The sequence below is a fragment of the Centropristis striata genome, chromosome 8 (genome assembly GCF_030273125.1).
Source record: "Centropristis striata isolate RG_2023a ecotype Rhode Island chromosome 8, C.striata_1.0, whole genome shotgun sequence".
Taxonomy (NCBI): Eukaryota; Metazoa; Chordata; class Actinopteri; order Perciformes; family Serranidae; genus Centropristis; species Centropristis striata.
Genome location: NC_081524.1, coordinates 31506517 through 31526708, shown reverse-complemented (window position 1 = coordinate 31526708; position 20192 = coordinate 31506517). Strand labels below are relative to the sequence as shown.

Below are 20192 nucleotides of genomic sequence, written 5' to 3'. Positions count from 1 at the left end.
TCTGCATTCTTTGATAACACTGCAACTTTCATGTTACAAAATGCACGTTCACTCAACAATAAAGCACTGCTCATCCTGGATTTTATATTGTTTTGATATATTTTTTAAAGTTTATATTTTGAGAAATAAATATGTTGAATTGAAAAAATTTGATTTATTATTAAACAAATTAACATTTATTACCACATAAACAAACGCAAAAGTACCGAAAATTGGTACCGTTGAGTACCGGTACCGATTCCCAGGTACCAAGTATCGGTACCGTATCGGTTCAAATGTGAAAGGTACCCCTCCCTACTCATATGTAGACACCTTCAAAATAAAGTGTTACCATATTTTGCTTAAGTCACAAAGGCATGTTCAAAAAATTGCCTAAGTCACATTTTATTTTGACACTAAAATCCGCTTAAGTCACACACTTGACATAGGCCATTATCTTAAAGGGGTAAAATCACATGATCTGATCAACTGAGGATGTAGGCGATTTTACCATAGGTGGTCGGCGTCATGAGGAGATGATTTAAAAAAACAATTTTGACAAAAAATGACTTAGCCGATTATTTTAACAGTGTGACGATATGTCAAAGTATTATTCATGTTCTTATATCATCATGTGGCAAATTCAATCGTGGAAAGATAAGAACTGCTGAACATTGTTTGAAACATCAGGGAGACTGCAGGTATACAGCTCAACCAAATACATAACATAGGATGGCGCATTTTGGATCAATGTGGAAATGTTACACATTATACCTTTAACTCACAGATTCAAGATATCTCAACGTAAAACATCAGAGGGTGAAAATGACCCTGCCTTCTACAAGTCTCACCCTCCTTTTCCTCCTCTACATCACCCTTCCTCTTTCATCTGAAGTAGTCCTTTCTCTTCCAGATTGACCATGCCCTCCTCCAGCAGACCTTACAACAAGGCGGTCTCCTCTCTCAGCCCCTGAGCGTTGACACTGGCCTCGTCTCCCACTCTGGCAGCCAGCTCATGTCCACCACTGACCCCTCAGTGTCCGCGAATGTGGTCATCCACCCGCTGGCCCTGCAGCCCTCCACCATCACACCTGCTCAGGTCACCTTGTCCAGCCTCTCGGAGCAGGATGCTGCAGGTGTGGGTCCCTGCCTTGACAGAGAAAAAAAAACACTCCCTTTTTGGAGCTCAAATAATGACCAATGCTTTCCTGTGGATTCTGCAGGTTCTCAGGACCTAAGCCATGTCATAGGCAGCTCTGGGCTGGTAGCTGGAGGCGCTGGCGGTCAGGAGATCACACTGACCATCAACAACTCCAGCCTGAGTCAAGCCCTGGCCCAGGTTCAGGCCCAGGCCTCAGCTTCAGGTTCCAGCTCTGCAGCAGGAAACCCTCAGGAGATCACCCTCACCATATCAGGTATACACCACTGTATATAGCAACCTTTTTTTTCCCAAAGTGCAGAAACAGACTGTCAATAACAAAGCAACAGATGAAATAAAAATCCCCTCTAGGATCTGTAACACATATTGATTTCCTCACTGGGGCCAACATGTTTGCAAGAAGAGGGAAAAAAAGACACAATAAAATCCTGCAGCGCTTAGATTTATTTTGAAGCGGCTTCATAAATACAGATTAAAAGTCACAGTATTAGAGGTTATGAGTATTACACCCTCTTCACAAAGCAATTTATTCCCATATATCATAGCCGACACAAAGCCAGCTGGTCATATATCAGCAGGGGATTTATGTTGTATCCACAGTGAAGTGGATGTGTCCCTTCTTCTGAGCATCCAGGAGTCAATATAGATCCCTCTGTTATATATAGCCTCATTTTTTGTTTTTCTTTGTCTTGAAGCTGTACCAAGACATTCTGTGCAGCATTTTTTTTTTTTGTGCAAAATATTGATTTTTCTTTCTTTAACAAGAGGCAGAAGAAAATAACTAAAGATGGATCATGGTGCATGGTTTCCAAGCGAAAAAATCTGGCTTCCTTTTCAGTTTCTCTGTTATTCAAAATTTGTATTCAAATTTCTATATATCCTGCCATCTCTGTATGTACAGAACACTTTTCTTCTGCAAGTGGCTGAAAATATTCTACATCCTGTCCAACCCAAATATAAGAAGAAAAAAAGAGCTTGAAATGTGAATGACTCAACTAAAATTCTCCCTACATTTGCAGGTCAGGATCTGCTCCCTCAGCACAGTCACCCTAATGGTGCTGAGATGAACGGCAGCATCAGGCTGGCATCACCTCTCAACAGCCAGCCCACCAGCGCAACCCTGACTATCACCAATGACCACCTCCTACCTCAGAGCCCCGCAAACACTGGAATGACAGGTTAGGACTGGTTTTGTGTGTCACGGTGTGTTCTCTCAGAAAATCTAGTATATTAGTATCTTTTGTTCAGTTTGAATCTGGAATAACCAAACATTTCAGCCCAGTCTGCAGTTGCTCTTTACCCCTTAGCCTTAACTTTTTGCTGAATTGGTATTGCTGTCTTGTTTAAGGGTGGAAGTAACCCTCCAAAATTTTAGGATGGGATATAAGTGAACAACATCGGAGCAGTTTGTGATAGTAATTAAACACATCTCAGTCCCTTATTTACTGAAATGAATCGTAGAATGATTTCAGAGTTATTTAGTGTATCTCCTTAAGACAAAATGACTTTGAGAACTCATGGTAATAAAGAAACTAGCCCCTCTCTTTCAGCCAACTTTGTTCCACACAACTTCACTCTGTGGGTTTGATAGATGCACACAAAAGCCATCTTTGACCTGCATGGAGCCATCGTTAGCGACCTGCTCCACTCACTCATAACACCGCTTGACTCAGGTCCACCACTTTCAGCCAATAGTATGGCAACAAAGTAGGAGAGGAGCCGGCTGATGCACATATGTAACCCACTTGATGCGACCTTATTAAACTGCCAGCCGTTTGGTAGAAAGAGCACGCAGCAAGTGGGAGGTCCTTGTGTGTACTGCAGTAAGCCATTGCACTCGCTCCCAACACATAAAGAATGAGACTGCGTAGGCTGAGTTTAACCTCTCTTACTTGTTTCAAAAACCAAAGGTGGATCATATTGACAAGACTGAGCTCTCTCTCTATAAATGATCTGAACACAAAGCCTTTTTTGTTCGCCAGATGTGACAGGTGAAGAGTAGGGATCACCAAAACAGTCATCATCTGAAACAACTTCAAATAAAAAAAGATACATGACAGGTGAATGAGTGTTCGCAGTTCACAAGAGGTGTGGGAATGCCACCATGTGAGAGGAACTTTAGCTTGAATTCCTTTAAAGGTTCAAAAAGAGCTTCCCTTGCCTCCAGTGCCAGTGATGGATCCCAGCATAAAACTAAAGCACTGATGGAGAGGCTCAGACAGTCACTCCATCAGTGGCCTTTTTCATAAAATGGCATGCTAAGGGGTGTGTGTCCCCACTATGGAGTCATCAAAGTGCATGCGGGAAGCTGAAATAGCTGCCAGATAGACTTTCAAGGTTGAATAAGGCTTGCTGGTTCACAGATCTCTTAGAAATGTAAAAATTGCTGCAGTGGAAAATTGACACCAAATATCATTTTCACATGGTGAGCCAGTGCACGGTGCTCTGGCACTGCAAATGGACTGTTCACTTCCCCCTGTCCTGCTTTGTTACTGTCCCTTTGCATGTTTAGCTTTGTCATATGCTGTTTACAATTGTGGCAGACTTACTCCTCGTAATGTTTCAAACAAAAGTTTTTTTTATTTTGCACAATAAGTAAAAGTAGGCTTGTTATTTCTAGCTAACAACTGCAGATTTTTTTTTCCAGCTTAAGTAACTGTTCCTAGCTTATCAACGCTGTATCTGCATTAGTTACACTCTTTATCTCTAGCTTACCATTTAATGTTTTCTGCTGATTCTTTTTATTTAAGACACCTGTAATAGGGTCTAAAATGCTGCACATCCCGGGAAAAAGTCAGCATGAGTTCTCTTCTTTTGCAAGAAAAACTAGGATACTAGATGTGAGCTAGTTTGCTCTGCATGCTAACATTTGCGGTTTACTTGAGCGCAGCCAAATTCACTATTCCTCACAACCCTGCTGTTGTATTTCTACCTTTGGAAAAATGATTGTGTAGCGAGAAACAGAACACACTTTTGACAAAATTGAGTATTATTGAATACTCTGTCTTTTCTAGTGTGCTACATATTCCTTTGTAAGTCAACAACATGCAAAGACAGGGTTTCGATCCCTGTTCAAAAATATACATCTGCCAAACATATAAATAACAAATTTAAAAAATATATAGGAAATAGGGATGCACATTTCAGTTTGAATTCCCCTCACTAAATGATTGTGCAAACTAATGCATGATAAGAAAGTAAACAGCGTGGGTGCTTTGAAGTGAGCAAATATGATTTGTTTTGTCAGAGATGGCTCCCTGATTGTTCTGTTTACCCTTCGATTGTCACCTAGACGCTTAATCAAGTTTCCAGCCTCGTCTCTTCATTATCTTCCCCTCTCAACTCAAGTGGAAAACATTCCCTCTGCTTCACAGAGTCATCGAGAGCATATCTGCTTCTGTTAATTATACTGAAGCATTCCAGTCACTTTGTAGGTTAATAATAATCCTGTGCTTTGACTAACACACTGCACGGGGCCCATATGCACCTTTTTATTAAAATTAAATATCGTCTGGTGTTATTTATGGCTAATATAATGAAGGTTCCTCGCTGGCTAAAACTAATGAATGCATCATTATTATTTTTTTGTCAGTGAGCAAACCACTCACTTCAGCAATTAGAGAGCAACATTTTGCAGGCAGCACAACAACAAGTGGTCTGGAGTTCAACTCACACTGAGGCCTGTGACCAAAGAGACCATTTAGGTCCAGTGTTTAAGAATCAAATCAGTTTGAAACGAAATGTAACCATCCTTCAAACACTGACCTGCAGCTTTTGTATGGTCTGTGTTTTATTGTTTTAACAATGTTCAGATAGCCTTTTTGGTCAGTTTGCTCTTGGAAAAGAGATGATAATTTCAATAATGACCTAGTTAATGAAGGATATTATTATTATGATTATTATTATTAATAATAATAATAATAATAATAATAAACTATGCATTTCCTTAATGTCATGAACTTCAACAACAGGTATTTAAATTCATAAATATTTTAGATTTCACTTCTGATTTGACAACACCATTGGTTACTGGTGGTAACAGCAACAATGATTTATACTACAGATCCCAGAAATCAGGGGTAAAATACTCCTTGAGCAGCTACTTTGTAAGGAATACAACAGAAGAGTAACTCCAGTTGTTTTAATAAAACATTCAGTCAATATATGGCCACTGGTATATTTTTTTTTTGACTGATTTAGTTTTTTTTTTAAACTCAGACCTACTGAATCCAATTACTTCCAATTTTGGTTTTCTTTCCCTCTAATGACTATAGTCATTTTTCTCCAAAACTGCACAAGTTACAGGACCTTCTCTCACTCTCACTCAAACAAAGACAATTATCTGACTAAAAATCAATTATATAAAACAACACACAAGATTTAAGAAGTCATAGTGTGATCTTTTAATGGCGCAGTGCCCAGAGCTCTGCCCACTCACCCGCTGGCAAAAGTCTGCCAGATGAGTATGAGCGGGGGAAGCTACTCAATCTCACCTGCAACTTTTTCATTACTCCCTGCAATATATAAAACTGATTTGCTGTCAAAAAAGGCAGCTGCTTCACAATAAAAAACAGTTGGATGATTTTAATTTAAAGCAGCAGCCCTAGAAAATATTTATTTGGCATTGACAGTAGCTTATTGCAGCTGTAGAAGAATATCCAATAGAAAGTAAGCCTGATTTTAATGTGAGGAAATTGCAATAACTCAACAACAGCAACTCACAACTATATGCTGCCTCAATTCCTGTCAATCACTCATGTATAGGCAGGCAATTTGAACTGTATTACAGCAATGGCAAAGAACATGATGGTCCTCATTCAAATACAGTTTGTTAACGTTCTACTACATTGTCACAAAAAGAATAGAGCTCCCACTGTTGTTGAAAATGGATTGGAAAATTGGGTGTTAAAAAGTTATATAACTCTAACCTTGTGCTCTATCTTGCACCTGTCAGTCTCCAGCCTGCCACCAAGCACCACCCTAACACATACTGCTGCATCCCAGAGCCTAGTGATGTCACCAGGGGGCGTGGCCAGCGATGACGGCGTTACACTGACACTAGCAGATGCTCAGGGTATGCTGGATGGTGTCACTCTAAACCTCAATACACAGGTAAAAAAAAGATGTATATTTCAAAATGTATATCTCAACTGACTCTACAGCAGACACAATGAAAATTAGCTGTTTGTCAGCTTCTTTACCAGAGTATGTTTTGATCTTCAGGGTCAGACGTTCCCTGCAGTGCTGAATGACCCAGGACAGCCAACCAGCTCAGGCCAGCAGGTCATACTGGTCAGTCACCATTCTCAGGCCACCAATGGAGCATCTGACAATGGCTACAATGTGAGTGTTTGTCTTGTATCCAGGAGAGAAACTGTCAAACAGAGGTGGGAGTTGGTTTTACATTGATGAATTCAGCAAATGCTTAAAATGGCAACTTGGTAAACAACTGTTGACAGACCACAGCGGCCTGTCTGGGAGATATAAAGGAAGACATTAATCTCGATTTGTTTTCATGGAAAGCTGTTTCAGGTTGTTTTTGCTCCTGTCACATTTTTCTCACCTTAGCCTTTTTTATTATGCAATTTATGCATTTATTTATTCAAGCCTTGCATCTCTATGGAATCAGCATATTGATGGCAAGTTTCTGTTGCACAGTTATAATGCCTTATATCTTAAAAAGAATAAAATAGATAAAAGGTGTTTGAAATATTTACATTTTTACAACCTCTAATTACAACCTCTCTTGTCCTTTCCTCTCTGCTCTGTGTAAACAGCCTACAGTTTAGTTTAAATTTCACAGAATCTTTAGTCATGTGACTGTCTCATGGCTTCCAAGTTGCACTGAAGAACACAAAATCGAATGTTTTTGACAAGAAAAGTTTTATTTCGAGCCAAATATTCAATTTGACACGCAGAACAAAATAATTGTTTTTAGTTTTTTTTTGGTTATTTTTCCGGACAAAAGCATTATTCACACATGATTTGTTCTAGGGCCATCAGAAATTTGAAAGTCAGATCATTTCTGTTTTCACAGCTTCTGGCTGTGATACATCCTGTAATTTTGGTTATCATTTTTTTAGACAGAAAACATGCTTTCTCATGCCTTCTTGCCTACTCACTATGTTTGTGTGTGATCCAGATTACTGATGATGGCCATAAGGCTGGGAAGGATGGCCAGAGGGAGGCTGATAATCGGAACCAGTGTTACTACTGTAATCAGGTGTGCCAGAATGCCAACACACTGCGACGGCACTGTAGACAAGCTCACGGCAAGGACCGCTGTCACGTCTGCACTCTGTGTAACAAGGCCTTCAAGAGAGCTACACACCTGAAGGTAAGAACTCGTGTCAAAACACAGGATGATAAACAGCTTTAAGTTGAAGCTACTGACGACTTCTATTTAATGATGGTATCCATCAACATATTGTTTTCTCCTTATACATAAAGTAGCCACTTATTTAATCATTTAGCATTGTAAATTAATGAATAAAAGGTTTTATGACAATAAATCAACCCTCGCCAAATAAATCACATTTTTAGTCGTCTGCCTCTAACTCAGGCTGAAAAATTAGTCGTGTCTATCAATCTGGAGCAAAAATAAGAGTCATTTATGAAGTATCATTTCAGACAGACTCTAAACTGTCTCTCTCAACAACAAAACAAAACACTTAAATTGAGAGGTGCTTTGCAGCCTGTTAGCGAGCATGTGTGCTTCTCTATTTCGCCCATCCTCTTCATGTGGTTGAGATACTGGAGCATAAAATGCGAGAGCTCTCAGATCAGGAGGAAAAGGGAGAAAAGATATGGCTTTTTACACAAGCTCTGATTCTGTGAGTGTCACTAGCCGTGTTTCCATTAAAGTCGCATCAAATTTGTAGAAGATTTTTAGATGTTGCATTCAGAAAAAAATGCTATTTTGGCATGTCTCCATCAGCTGGTTTAGATCGAATCGGAATTAGATTCAATTGGGCAACTTATAATTGTTTTTTCATATCAGAGCAGAAACAGCTGAGTTAAATGTTCACTATGTCAGAACTTATTTGCAAAAAAATGTTTCCATCTCCTGTTTAGCACAATAACTATTATTCGACAAGGACAAAGACAAAAAACACCTCAAGCGAGCATAAAAACTGTTATGCTCAGTTTTTTTTTCGGATTTTGGTGTTTCCATTAAGCTTTTCTCATTCAAATCTTCAAAATGTGTCCGTTGACGGAAACACAGCTACAGTGACCATGACCGAAGTTCATCCTCTCCAGTTCCCAAGGCTGCTCATTAGTCTGCAACCAGAACTCTGTTGCTACTTTTAGATTTTTTTTAAGGACCCAGTGGTGAGAGAGATAAATCAGCAGTGCTGTTATTTTCATTTTATTGGCCTCTGGATACTAATTTCACCATTTAATTAGCGCTAGACAGCAAAACTCCATTGCTTTATAATTTGGGAACACAGAAAAAATAATTTAATGATAAAGATTTAATTGCAACTAGATGTGCTATATGGGTCGGGAAAATCTGTGGGCTTACACAGAGACTCACAGGGAGTATTTATCCTCACATGACCTTGACAGAGAGATAAATGAAGTGGATTTGGTGTATCTGCCTGCTTTGATGAACTACATCTTCCTCCCTTTCACAATTACTTGATCACTTTAAATTACCATCTTGCCTATTTTGCTCGTGACACTGCAGGCTGCATCAGGTGTTGGGGAGATTAGCACAGGGTTGAGTGTGATTCATTTGTGTCTCCATTGTGTTGTGAGAATTTAGCTGCTCGGCCGCTCAAATGAGGGATTGTCTGTGAAAAAAACAATAACCTTGATGCGAACTGATCAAAGCAGCGGATTACCTTTTGTTAAGTCCAGTCTGATTGCTGTAACGTGATTGGTCACCGCAGTGTGACATTAATTTACACCCACTGAGGTCCCCAATGCCGCACCACCCACGTTAAAATAAATGGGAGAACTAGTGTTTTAGCCACAGCACATGGTTTGGTGTTAATGCAGTTCTGTATCCATCAAAATCAGAGAATTTATGCAAGTTCTGCAAAAAATAGGCAAGGTATTTGTTTGTTTGCTCGTTGTGTTTTTCAGAGTGACACGTTCCACGTCATTAACACCAGCCAGGTCTTACTACTTTCCAGATTCTGGGTTCCCTGTTACACCGATTATACCCCTAATCATAACATATGACTTTGTATGACTTGTCATTTTTGCCAATATTTAATTTTTCTCATCTCTTTTGTTAACTCAAGTTGAATTATCTAAAGTAAAAGTTTCTTTTAGACATCCTGAATAACCGTCAGTCAGCACTTACATGCAATTTTTTTCAAGTTATTTCATTAAATCAGAGTTCTGCTTTGAAAAACATGACAAAATGAATCACAAAACCGATTGAATTGTGGGAAAGTCTGTTGAATGAGTAATCATTTCAAATTACTGACAACGATTCAAATAAGTCTTGTCTGTTGAAGGAAAACCTCTGTGAACGTGTTGTTAAAGGTAACGGAGCCCAACTTGCCAGTAAATATTTACTCCTTCCAAGAAACGTCATATTTTTATGATTTCTTAGAACTCATAAACACAAATATATTCAGCGCATATGATATATATAAAAAAAAAAATCTTATTATTTTATTGTGAGCATGGTGACTGAAGCAGAGAGGTACTGGGCAATGGAAATTGTGTTTTGGTTGTGTATTTTAAAGTTTTTTTTTCCTGTTGTTGTTATTAAAGTTTTCCCAAACCAACCCTGGGCACTTTAATAAACACTGCCTCCATAATGGGCCCAAACACCCTCCAGTCTTTCTTATCTCCTTATAAACTTGATGCAGGAACAGCATAACAAGTTTGGCCCTTTCCCCTATCAGCAGACTTGTTATGCCAACGTTTACATTCTTTTCCCTGGGGACTGTGTGCCTTGTGTTGCCCAGTACTTTTCTCGAGTCCTGCTCAGTGCAGCAGGTTCATTATGATCATCAGTATCCTGCTGGGTCACTGCTCTTTCAGTCTGATGCTATTTTATTTCTGTATACAGAGCCGTAAGCCCAGGTATTATTGTATCACAATCATTTTTTCCATTAAAAAGGCTCAGTTTTCTCAGTGTAACACCTTTGAGGCATAAGAAGCTTAGAAGAACGCTGCCGGATTCTCATTTTGAGAAGTTTATGAGGAAAAATGATTTTTCGATCGATGGTTTTTATTCTTTCTAATGTTTTACCCTCAAAAGACCATGGCAAAGCCAGTGAACTGCTTGAATTTGATAATTGATTTATTGCTATCAATATTAGTCTCAAAGTCTCAAAAATGTTTTTTTGGTGCACATAATGTAAAAAAAAATATGTCCACAAGAACATTTTAAAATTGCTAGTTCAAAACCTCAAATTATTAAATTTTACTATCAAACATGACAAAGAAAAGCATCATAATTGACACACATACATTTGAGTGGCTGGGAATTTTTTGAACAATGCTTGAAAAATAACAAAAACAATTCTCAAAATAGTTGCAGATTAATCTTTCAGTTACTCACTTACTGATTTTAGTTTTATTACACTGTACTACAGTGTAGAGTGGATCAATTATTTGGCTAGATCTTCCAATTTTCATTCATATTAGCCTTTAAACTAGTCATTCATCAAAAAGATAATCTGCATAACACAATTTGTCTGTCTGATTATCTATCAGTCTATGTATTAATATATGTATAGTGCATATATAATACATAACAATAATAATATTGAAAGTTATGTAACATTATCTTCAAAGGAATCATGCACAATATTGAAAATGTAAAAGTGTTTTAACAAAATGACTAGACGCGCTATTTCCCCAGCAACAGAGCAAATCATTTCACAGTCTTGGTTCCCAAAACAGTAGAGAAAAATCAAGTCAAATCAGAGTGTCTTTAAGAATGATTGTTGGGGTGTCCAGACACTCCAGAGTCTGTCTGATTTGTGCTTCAATGTGTCACTTTCTGCCGGAGCAACATGACATTCGATGATGTTCTAGCAGAGGACTTTTTTGTGCTCCACTAGAAACGGTTTAAAATTTATCTTTGAATCTGTCTGCAGGAACATGAACGAGTGCACCAGCCGGGACCGTCACCCAGCTCCCAGAAACCCCGAGTGTTCAACTGCTCCTCCTGCGTGAAGGCCTTCGCCAAGCGCAGCCAGCTGGAGAGACACAACCGAACACACACAGGTAAGAGGATTATGGAACAAGTCTTCACAATATGAACATAACAGGTAAATAAAACTGTGACCATATTTCCAGACCTCTGCCTTCGTACAGGTCCCTCTGCAAGTTTTTTTTTAATTTGGTCCGCCTACATTTCTGCACTGTGGAAACAAATCAGACTAAATACTAAACGCACCAAATGTATCAATTTCACTCTGATTCGGACTAACCAAACGAACTTGGGTTATAAAGCTCCCTTACACTACCTATGTAGGACCATCGTTTTTAGTTCATTTTGCAATTTTATTTTATTTTTCTAAATTCTGTTTTCATTTAATAATAGCATTTTTTATTAGATTGTGTCACTTTTCATGACAGTGGTCAGTATAGCTAACTTATTTTTTTAGATTTGGTCATTTCTAAGACTACTTTTTTTTGTGCTAGTGACAAATTGAGCAACTTTTTTGGAAGAGCTGGCAGAATTCCTCAGGTACTTTGCTCTCATGTGGCTGTGGCTCTCTGCACTGAAGGTTTTCAAGGATTATAAATCCAGCCAGACAGAAGCAAAATGTTGTTATCTGGAAATTAAAAATTGCGAAATTACGAATTGAGGTACAGTTTTAATGATTTTTTAAAAATCATTTTATAATTTTATTACTATGGCCAATCTATGTGACATTTTTCTCAAATATTTATTTATTTTCCTTATGTGGTATTTTTCAATTGAACACACTGGGGCTCCATAACTACCTAAGTCTCTGTGTAATGATGGATATTAAAGGAGAGCATTTCAGAATCTGGCTTGTGTAATATCAGCCATCTGTGAAGTTTAGGGAACTTATGTGAATAAAGAGAAACATTTGAGCACCATAGAAACATTTAGGTCAAATCTGTGCTATGTACATACACAAAGTGTATAATAGAAATTCCACATTGAATTGCTACATTGACATGCTCATGATAAAATGTTTAACTGACAGGGATTTTTTTTAAAATTGGATTGTTCCACATCAACAGCTGTTTACCCAAATTATTATTTTTATAATAATAATAATTATAATTTTTTTTATAATTTTGACTCATAAAAACAAGTGAACTGTGTCCAGATGAATGAAGAGTCCTGATACAGTCGTGAAGAACATGGTGAAAAAAAGAACTGGATATGAAAACAAGATTCTGCACAGCAGATTATATTTATCAGCTCAGACTCACCAATTTGTGCGTTCATACAATCTCAGCTAATAAGCAGCAAATACCTTGAATGCCTCATCTCTGTGAGAAATCCTAAGCACCCAGACACGCTTATTACCCTTCAGTGTACAAGCAACAGTTCTGTTGGACTATTAGCATTTGAAAAGAACCATTTGAATAATGCGTTAAGAGCGTTTTACCGTCTTTTGTGTCTAACCAACATAAAAAAAAAGAAGCTACAAGGCCTAAAACCTCCCATCCACCTCGCCTGACATCTGTAGCGTCATCTTCTTTTACCTCTGGATCTACAGCTTATAGAATGTGCATGGAATGAAAAGTGAGAGAGTTTTGTTCCTATTCATAAAGGTTCCTTTATTAATCACTCACTGTATTGTGTGAGTGCAGAAGTAGTGAGAGTGGTGATTTAGCTGACAGGTCTTTGCATTAGAAGTGCACAGCTGTGTGTTTCCTCTGCTTTGTTATTCTTATGTCAGATAATATAGACATGTCCTGCCTCGAGGGACTAAGATTATGTTTAATAAAAGGAATATTATTACAATATACTGTCCCCAGTGACTGGCAAACAAGACTATGTGAACAATACCCCTACATCTATGTTAGCAATTTTAGCAACTTATGTAGTAAATAAGGATTATTAACACTGCAGTTTTGATATTCCTCAGTAGAGTATCCTCAGATAACATTGGATAATGCTCAACATGTAATGATAGGTTGAAAGATAATGTGAGGCATTTGAGTGCATGTGCATCATGTGCTCATCCCCAAATGCAACTACATTAGATATCAGCATGGCTTCCCACAATGTTAAATGCCACAAGTGTCATATAAAAGAAATACTTTAAGCATAGGTACGGTTTCACACATCAAAGGCTACACTATATTTCTCATGCCTGGCTATTGATCATAAGACAAGATGTGTCAGGACCTGAGAGGCTTACTATCACTGCCCAACAGTGTTTTGTTTCAGCAACAGACTGTTACCAAACGCGACAAAAATGGTGGATTTTTTTATTTATTTTTCAAACCAAGCTGAAACAATTTGGAAAAAATGCAAAAATGTTTTTATTTGCATCAAATCATTTTAAAAGCAAAAATGTCAATATTTAACTAGTTCTAGCTTGAAAAGTATGAATATTTGTGTGTTTTCCTTTGTCGTCTGTCAGGATATTGAATATCTTTTGGTTTTGAACGGTTAGTCAAAACAAGAATTTTTAAGACTAAATAGTCAGGTGACAGCTTGTAATAGATATTTTTCACTATTTTCTTACATTTCTAAGACAAAACTAAATTAATTAGTTAATTTATTCATTATCGTTTACCACAGGCAGGCTACACCCTGGACAGGTCACCAGACTATCGCAGGGCTGACATATAGATACAGACAATCACGCTCTCATTCACACCTAAGGGCAAGGTGTGCTCTTACTATGCTGCCTGTGAACTTATGCAGGACGCCTACATTATCTTCTGCCCATAAAACTACCTTCTAGTAGCAGAATAGTGTAAATACCATTTTTGCTACTCATATAATGCATAACTTTAAAACTTTTAATTCTCTCTGTCACATTAGATATTGTTATAAAGAATCCAATAAAATCAGTTCAACCATGGATTCATTAATTTATGCTGATTATACTACAATACAATACTGTAGATCTCAGTTAACCTGGCAGCATCATTATGATCCATTCAGCAATTCTAAATTTCTTCTGCTGTTTTTGTTGTTGTGCAGGCGAGCGACCCTTCAAGTGCAGCCAGTGTGACAAGGCCTTCAACCAGAAGAGCGCTCTGCAGGTCCACATGGTCAAACACACTGGAAAGAAGCCCTTCAAGTGTGAGGTGTGCAGCATCCGGTTCACCCAGAAGAGCAACATGAAACACCACATGAAGAGATCCCACGGCTACGGTGAGCAGCTGACGGGCGACACTCCACGGCACACACAAGCCCGACCAAAAACACTTGTGTGTGCAGCCAGATGTTCATGCAGCTGGGCAACAAAAACTTAGTTAACTCAGTACTTCTAAGAGTGTCAGCGTAGATGGGTGTTCCATAATGAAGTCCCCTTTTCCACCTTGTGGTGTTTGTGTGTGTTTATGTATCCATCACACACCTTCCTTATATAATACACTTTTTCATTTGCAAGGCCCTGCACATAAAAGGTGTCCCTGAACACTTCAGAGTGATGAGAGGCAGTGCTGGCCTTCCCCTGTGGAACAGTAACTCTCTCTCACTCTCAGCTTCTGTCTTGCTCACTTGATGATCCTTTTCATTTATCTATTCAGAATGATCCGTATTCCAGCGCTCGGACACCCCGCACACACCACTAATGTGCATGCACACACATGCCCCTGTGTTTCTCGCAGACTGCGTGATATTGTAGAGCAGGAAAACTGTGATGACAGGTGCACCAGGCTTTGTTCCCTCAAAGCTTTCAGAACAGATTCCTCTTTGATATGAGCAGATGCATGTCCTGCATGTTAAGCTCTTCCCAACAGCATTGGTTAAGGTTTAGGTTGAGACTTCCCTTTTGTCAACCTTTGCAAGAGGGCCACCAGCACACACACATGCATTGTTATTCATTTCATTGAAACACCTCTCCTTGGAGGCTGGCAGGCATCTATTGATGATTACCTGAGGAGGAGAACAATGCTGACAGTTCTTGTTCAACCCTTCCACAGAAGCTTCGACTCAGGTACCCACTGGGTGCACATAATTTAAAAAGTCATGTCTGAAATACTGGTTTCTGTTGCATTGCAGGGAATAAAGCTCAGACTCTAAAAGGTTAGGGCACACTGACTTCACTTTTTTGGGTTTTCTAAAGTCATGCAAACCCTGAAATACCTGTTGAGCTAAAAACACACATTTCTAGGTCTGATAAGACTACAGAAAGATGTGAAATATTGTCTATCTGTCCGAAAAAGTCATTCAGTTTTTAATACAATGTGGCAACATGTTTGCCCAGACACAATCCAGCTGTGTCCACACACCAATAATTTCAATTCCCTGAAGCGACAGTAAGCAGAAATGGGATTGAAAAGACAACCCTTCGGTTTGTCTTTGCTGTGAAAGTCTGGTTTCTTACTGATACTGAATATTGAATCTGTTTGAAGTCTCTGTGGGAACAGTTCTCTAAGGTGGACTGTGAATATTAGAATAAATTGTACAGTTTCAAGTAATATGTTAAATACCTGCACATGTTGTCCTCATGCTGCCGATGACAGCGTGTCATTATAGGCGCATGCTGCGAATGTAGATGATGACAACGGAAGAGCAGCCTCGAGTAGCCCCGCCCCCCAAACAAATTAGGCTAACTCAGTCAATCAGTCACATACACACAACCATGTGTAAGGCTGACCTCAGCAGTCAACCAAAAATAACTGTTATTTACCAGATTCTTAGGGCCACCATGAGCATCACATTTGGTTTTACAGAAATGTCTCATTAAATTGCCATGTCATTTGTTACACACATTCATGACCCCCTCAAGAATTTTCCAACACTTTGGTAATCGTTAAATACCTGCCAAACTAATGACCTCAGCAGTAATTTGTGTTTACCGGTAGTGCTAATTAGATAAAGTTGTATTTGAGATGTTTTAACTTGTACATTACCGTAGTATAAAACACTGCTCATCTCTTGTTTCTCAATGCTTCGTGTGTGTGTGTGTGTGTGTGTGTGGGTGTGTGTGTGTGTGTGTGTGTGTGTGTGTGTGTGTGTACAAAAGTATTTTTTTCTGAAAAATGGGGCAAGCCAAGAGAGCTCTCTAATCAGATACACAATGTTAGCTTTTTCTTTGCATTTTCTAACATTTGAAGTATCCAACATGAAGAAAAAACTCTCAGTCCAAAAATGATGCTTCCATGCAACTAAAGTGTAAGCTGCCATTGCAGCATTAAACATAATCGGAAGACACCGCTGCAGGTGAAGAGTTTTTCTATTATATTACTATAATATCAGCAGCTTAAGGTTGTAATATATCAAACAGTAGCAGTGTTCTGTACATGTAATATCCTTCTGTACTGCACACAGGGACACGCATGCTCGCAGGAGTTACCTGAATCTCAATATTAAAATGGTTAAAATTTTTCAAATTCATCCTTGATGAATCTCGTTTCAATTTTCTATGGCTCTTCTTCTTCTTCTGTTCAGTGCAAATACTTGAGGTTTCAAGGAGCACGCTCATCTGTCGCAACTTAATGAATATTTGTTTGAAGTGTTTCAGATATAGAGGCAAAAGTAGAGGGAGATAATTAAATGACTCCCACTGTAAAAATCAATTGAGCGCGTGGCCCGCAGCAGTAGAGAAAGCGTGTCTGAACTGCTCAGCCTGTGCCAACGTGACTTATTGTTGTTTTGTGCTCAAGTTATTATTTAAGCTGAATGTAATATGACACATGGCTCACATCATATTTACCACTCTAAATGAGCATTCCACATCTGTCTAGTCTTATTACATAGTTTGTGTAACAGACATTGGAGAGAGAATGTGAGATATTAAAACAAATGTTGGTGGAGTGAGGGAAGGGAAGATTGCTTTTTGACTAATGGTCTCATTTGCATGACAGCCTCTGGCAATCTGTTACAGAATCTGAGCTGCTGGTGCTGCTCTGTGAATGCATTTTAATGGCCTTTCCTTCTGGTTTACAAAGCTGTTATCGCCTCTCTCAGGGAGCGTTTAACTGCATGGGAGTCATGCTTCTCATCCCACATTTCTTACTTTTATCCCTGCAGGTCAGATCCAAGACGTGTCCCTGAGCCAAGAAGAATCAGCGCCCCAGGTCGAGGTCACATCGGAATTGGACCTGGAAGTGGTTCCCGAGTCATCCGGAGACTGGCACAACGTTTTCCACTGACGACAAACCCAGAGTCAGACAGCACTGTACAGTATACTGAGCACTGATTGAGTTTTATAACTAAACATAGAATCTTTGCCAAACATTTTCCTCCTCTCAAAAGGCTTATTTAGTTAGAAAAAGATTGGAGACTTTATAGATGTGCTCTACTGTATACTGAGGGCTTTTACCCGAGCAGCAGCCCCCAGCTGTTTATCCAAATTAGCAATGAACTAAAGGGAGTCTGGTTCCCTGTGATTGGCTTAATGACTTTTATCTGTTTTGCTCCTGTCTGATTGTCATCAATATGGTAACCTCAGGAGAGGTTCGGCTCAATAAACACAGGCATCCCACAGAATTCTGCAGCTCCCTCTCAGGCTGACCCTGTTGGAAAGAGAGGAAACTGGATTCTGCAGAAAAAGACTTGAGTGTCCTGTATTTTCATTACTGTTGTGCTCAGAGGGACGTACGGAGCTGCAAACAACTGTAACAACACAGAAAGCTTTTTTTCATGGCTCTACAAGAAATGTCACTTTTTTTTTTTTACAAATTTATACTGTAAATATTTCTTTAACTGACAATGTCATACGTTTGTTTTAGTTAGAACAATTTTTAGTGCCCAAATTGGTGTACAAACATGTTGGTGAAGAACGGCAGTTAGCTGTCAGCATTGTGTTTTCTTTAACTGTAGTTGATTCTGTAAATATTGTAGTTAGATTGCATATATTTTCTGATGAACCACCACAACATGGATTGGTTTGAAATGTAATTTGAACATAATGTTGCGTTTGTAACGAAGCAAAGCCAATGTACAGACGATGTGCTTTTTCCCCTCTTTTTTTGCAGTTGTATTTTCTATTGTCCATATTAAATTAAGAAGATTAAAGTAATTTTTCTACTTATTTGGACTTGCAGTTTTCATTGTATCTTTAATTTCCCATAATGAAGGAACAGTTTTACATTTTGGAAAATGTGCTCTGCTTTTTTTCCGAGGGTTAGATGAGGTGATTGATCAAATCTCACATTAATGATAAATGGACTGCGCTTGTAGAGCACTTTCCACTCAAAGCACACACACATAGACAGGTGGATGAATGCAGCATCGAGAGCAGTTTGGGGCAACCGCTCTCCCAACTGAGCCACAGTTGGCCACATTAGACCTGTTCAAAAGCTTGTTAATACAAATTTCTTATCAGCCAATCACATGGCAGCAACTCAGTGCATATAGACATGGTGAAGACGACCTGCTGAAGTTTAAACCGAGCATCAGAATGAGGAAGAAAGCTGATTTAAGTGACTTTGAAAGTGGCATGGTTGTTGGTCTGAGTACTTCACAAACTGTTGATCTACTGGGATTAACACACACAACCATCTCTAGGCTTTACAGAGAATAGTCTGAAAAAGGGAAAATATCCAGTGAGCGGCAGTTCTCTGGACTAAAATGCCTTGTTGATGCTAAAGGTCAGAGGAGAATGAGACCATCTCTGAACGCACAACACGTCCAACCTTGAAGCAGACAGACTACAGCAGCGGATCACCACACCACCACTTTATTAGGTACAAATTGCTGGTGAGTGTATATTTATCTCCTCAAAACAATATAGAAATGACGATTGAATAAATTCTCTATATTGATTTGGTCACAGTGTCGAAAATCTAGTGAGGTAAATGTGTTTCGGCAATATTTACATTTACATGCTGATCCTTGGACACTGGTGTGAAGCATGGATGTATTAGAAGAATTGCATACCAGACCAAAGATGGTGGCTATTCAGCCCAATGAGAATTGCTTGCCTGGCACATAGGCCAAAAAAAGTTTTCTGGATTCCGTATAAAGTATGCAAAAATATGAGTGTCTGTACATAGGCTTTACATTGTGAGGTTTCTTCTATTTTTCTCCCCGTTTAGGTTTTGTTTTGTTTTGTTTTGTTATTGCTGTACAGACTGTAAAGCCCTTTGAGGCAAATTGGTGATATGGCTAAAAAAATGTAGCTGAATTGATGACGCCACAGCTTTTTAAAATTGTTCTTTGCTCAAGGAAAGTTTTACAAATATAAAACATTCATGGATCGAAAATTTATAAAACAAAGAGTCATATTTGACCTTCTTTGCCAGTCTACCAAGCAGCAGGTGTGCCAGCATAAAGCAATCCAAGTAAAACGTCAAACCCAGCTAAACTTTTACAAGAAAATGGCCAAACAAAAACATGCGAGCAGCGTTCACACCCGCTGCACTATAAGATCTGTTATTAAAATGGATCAGATGTAATGTCTTTCCAATTTATTATCAGTAACATGTCAGTATACTGCATTTCCAATGATGCATATAAAACTCATTGGAGTGAAAAACATGTTCATTTAAAGATAATAAAAAATGGATAATTAAAAGGAATAAAAAATGTTTTTTAATAAACACTAGGTAAAGATGATATTTTGTGTGTGTGTCTGTGTGTGTGTGTGTGCGTGCGTGCATGCATGCGTGCGTGCGTGTGTGCGTGCGTGTGTGTGTGTGTGATTCACAGCGAGCCTTTGTGTACCTTTGTCATTTCCAACATGAAAATATATACTCTGTGTGACTGTACTCAAGCCTGAATGATGCTTCAGCTGTTCCGGTCACGAGTACGTGGGAAAGCTCGGCATGAATAATGAATAGCAAATGAATTCCGCCTTTATGAAAGAAACTTAATCTAAACTACTACTTACATTCATGTGCCTGCTGTGATGCTGAGACCTGACACAATTACATCACTTCACTACCCTTCAGTTTTCTTGATGATGACTCATTTATACCATCGGTCATGCCACTCCGGACGAAACACGCACTCCACAACACA

General features: G+C 38.8%; 1 protein-coding gene across 1 annotated transcript in view; it reads left to right on the top strand.

The window, feature by feature from the left end:
* Nucleotides 1–18261, top strand: part of LOC131976678 (zinc finger protein 236-like) — a 67034-nt gene extending 48773 nt beyond the window's left edge. The window contains exons 24-32 of the mRNA XM_059339816.1: nucleotides 893–1115; nucleotides 1203–1394; nucleotides 2158–2316; nucleotides 6093–6250; nucleotides 6362–6481; nucleotides 7281–7475; nucleotides 11209–11338; nucleotides 14259–14432; nucleotides 17259–18261. Coding sequence (XP_059195799.1) covers nucleotides 893–1115; nucleotides 1203–1394; nucleotides 2158–2316; nucleotides 6093–6250; nucleotides 6362–6481; nucleotides 7281–7475; nucleotides 11209–11338; nucleotides 14259–14432; nucleotides 17259–17380 — 1473 coding nt within the window. The 3' untranslated portion in view covers nucleotides 17381–18261. The remainder of the gene's footprint in view (nucleotides 1–892; nucleotides 1116–1202; nucleotides 1395–2157; nucleotides 2317–6092; nucleotides 6251–6361; nucleotides 6482–7280; nucleotides 7476–11208; nucleotides 11339–14258; nucleotides 14433–17258) is intronic.
* The last annotated feature ends 1931 nt before the right edge of the window (nucleotides 18262–20192 follow it).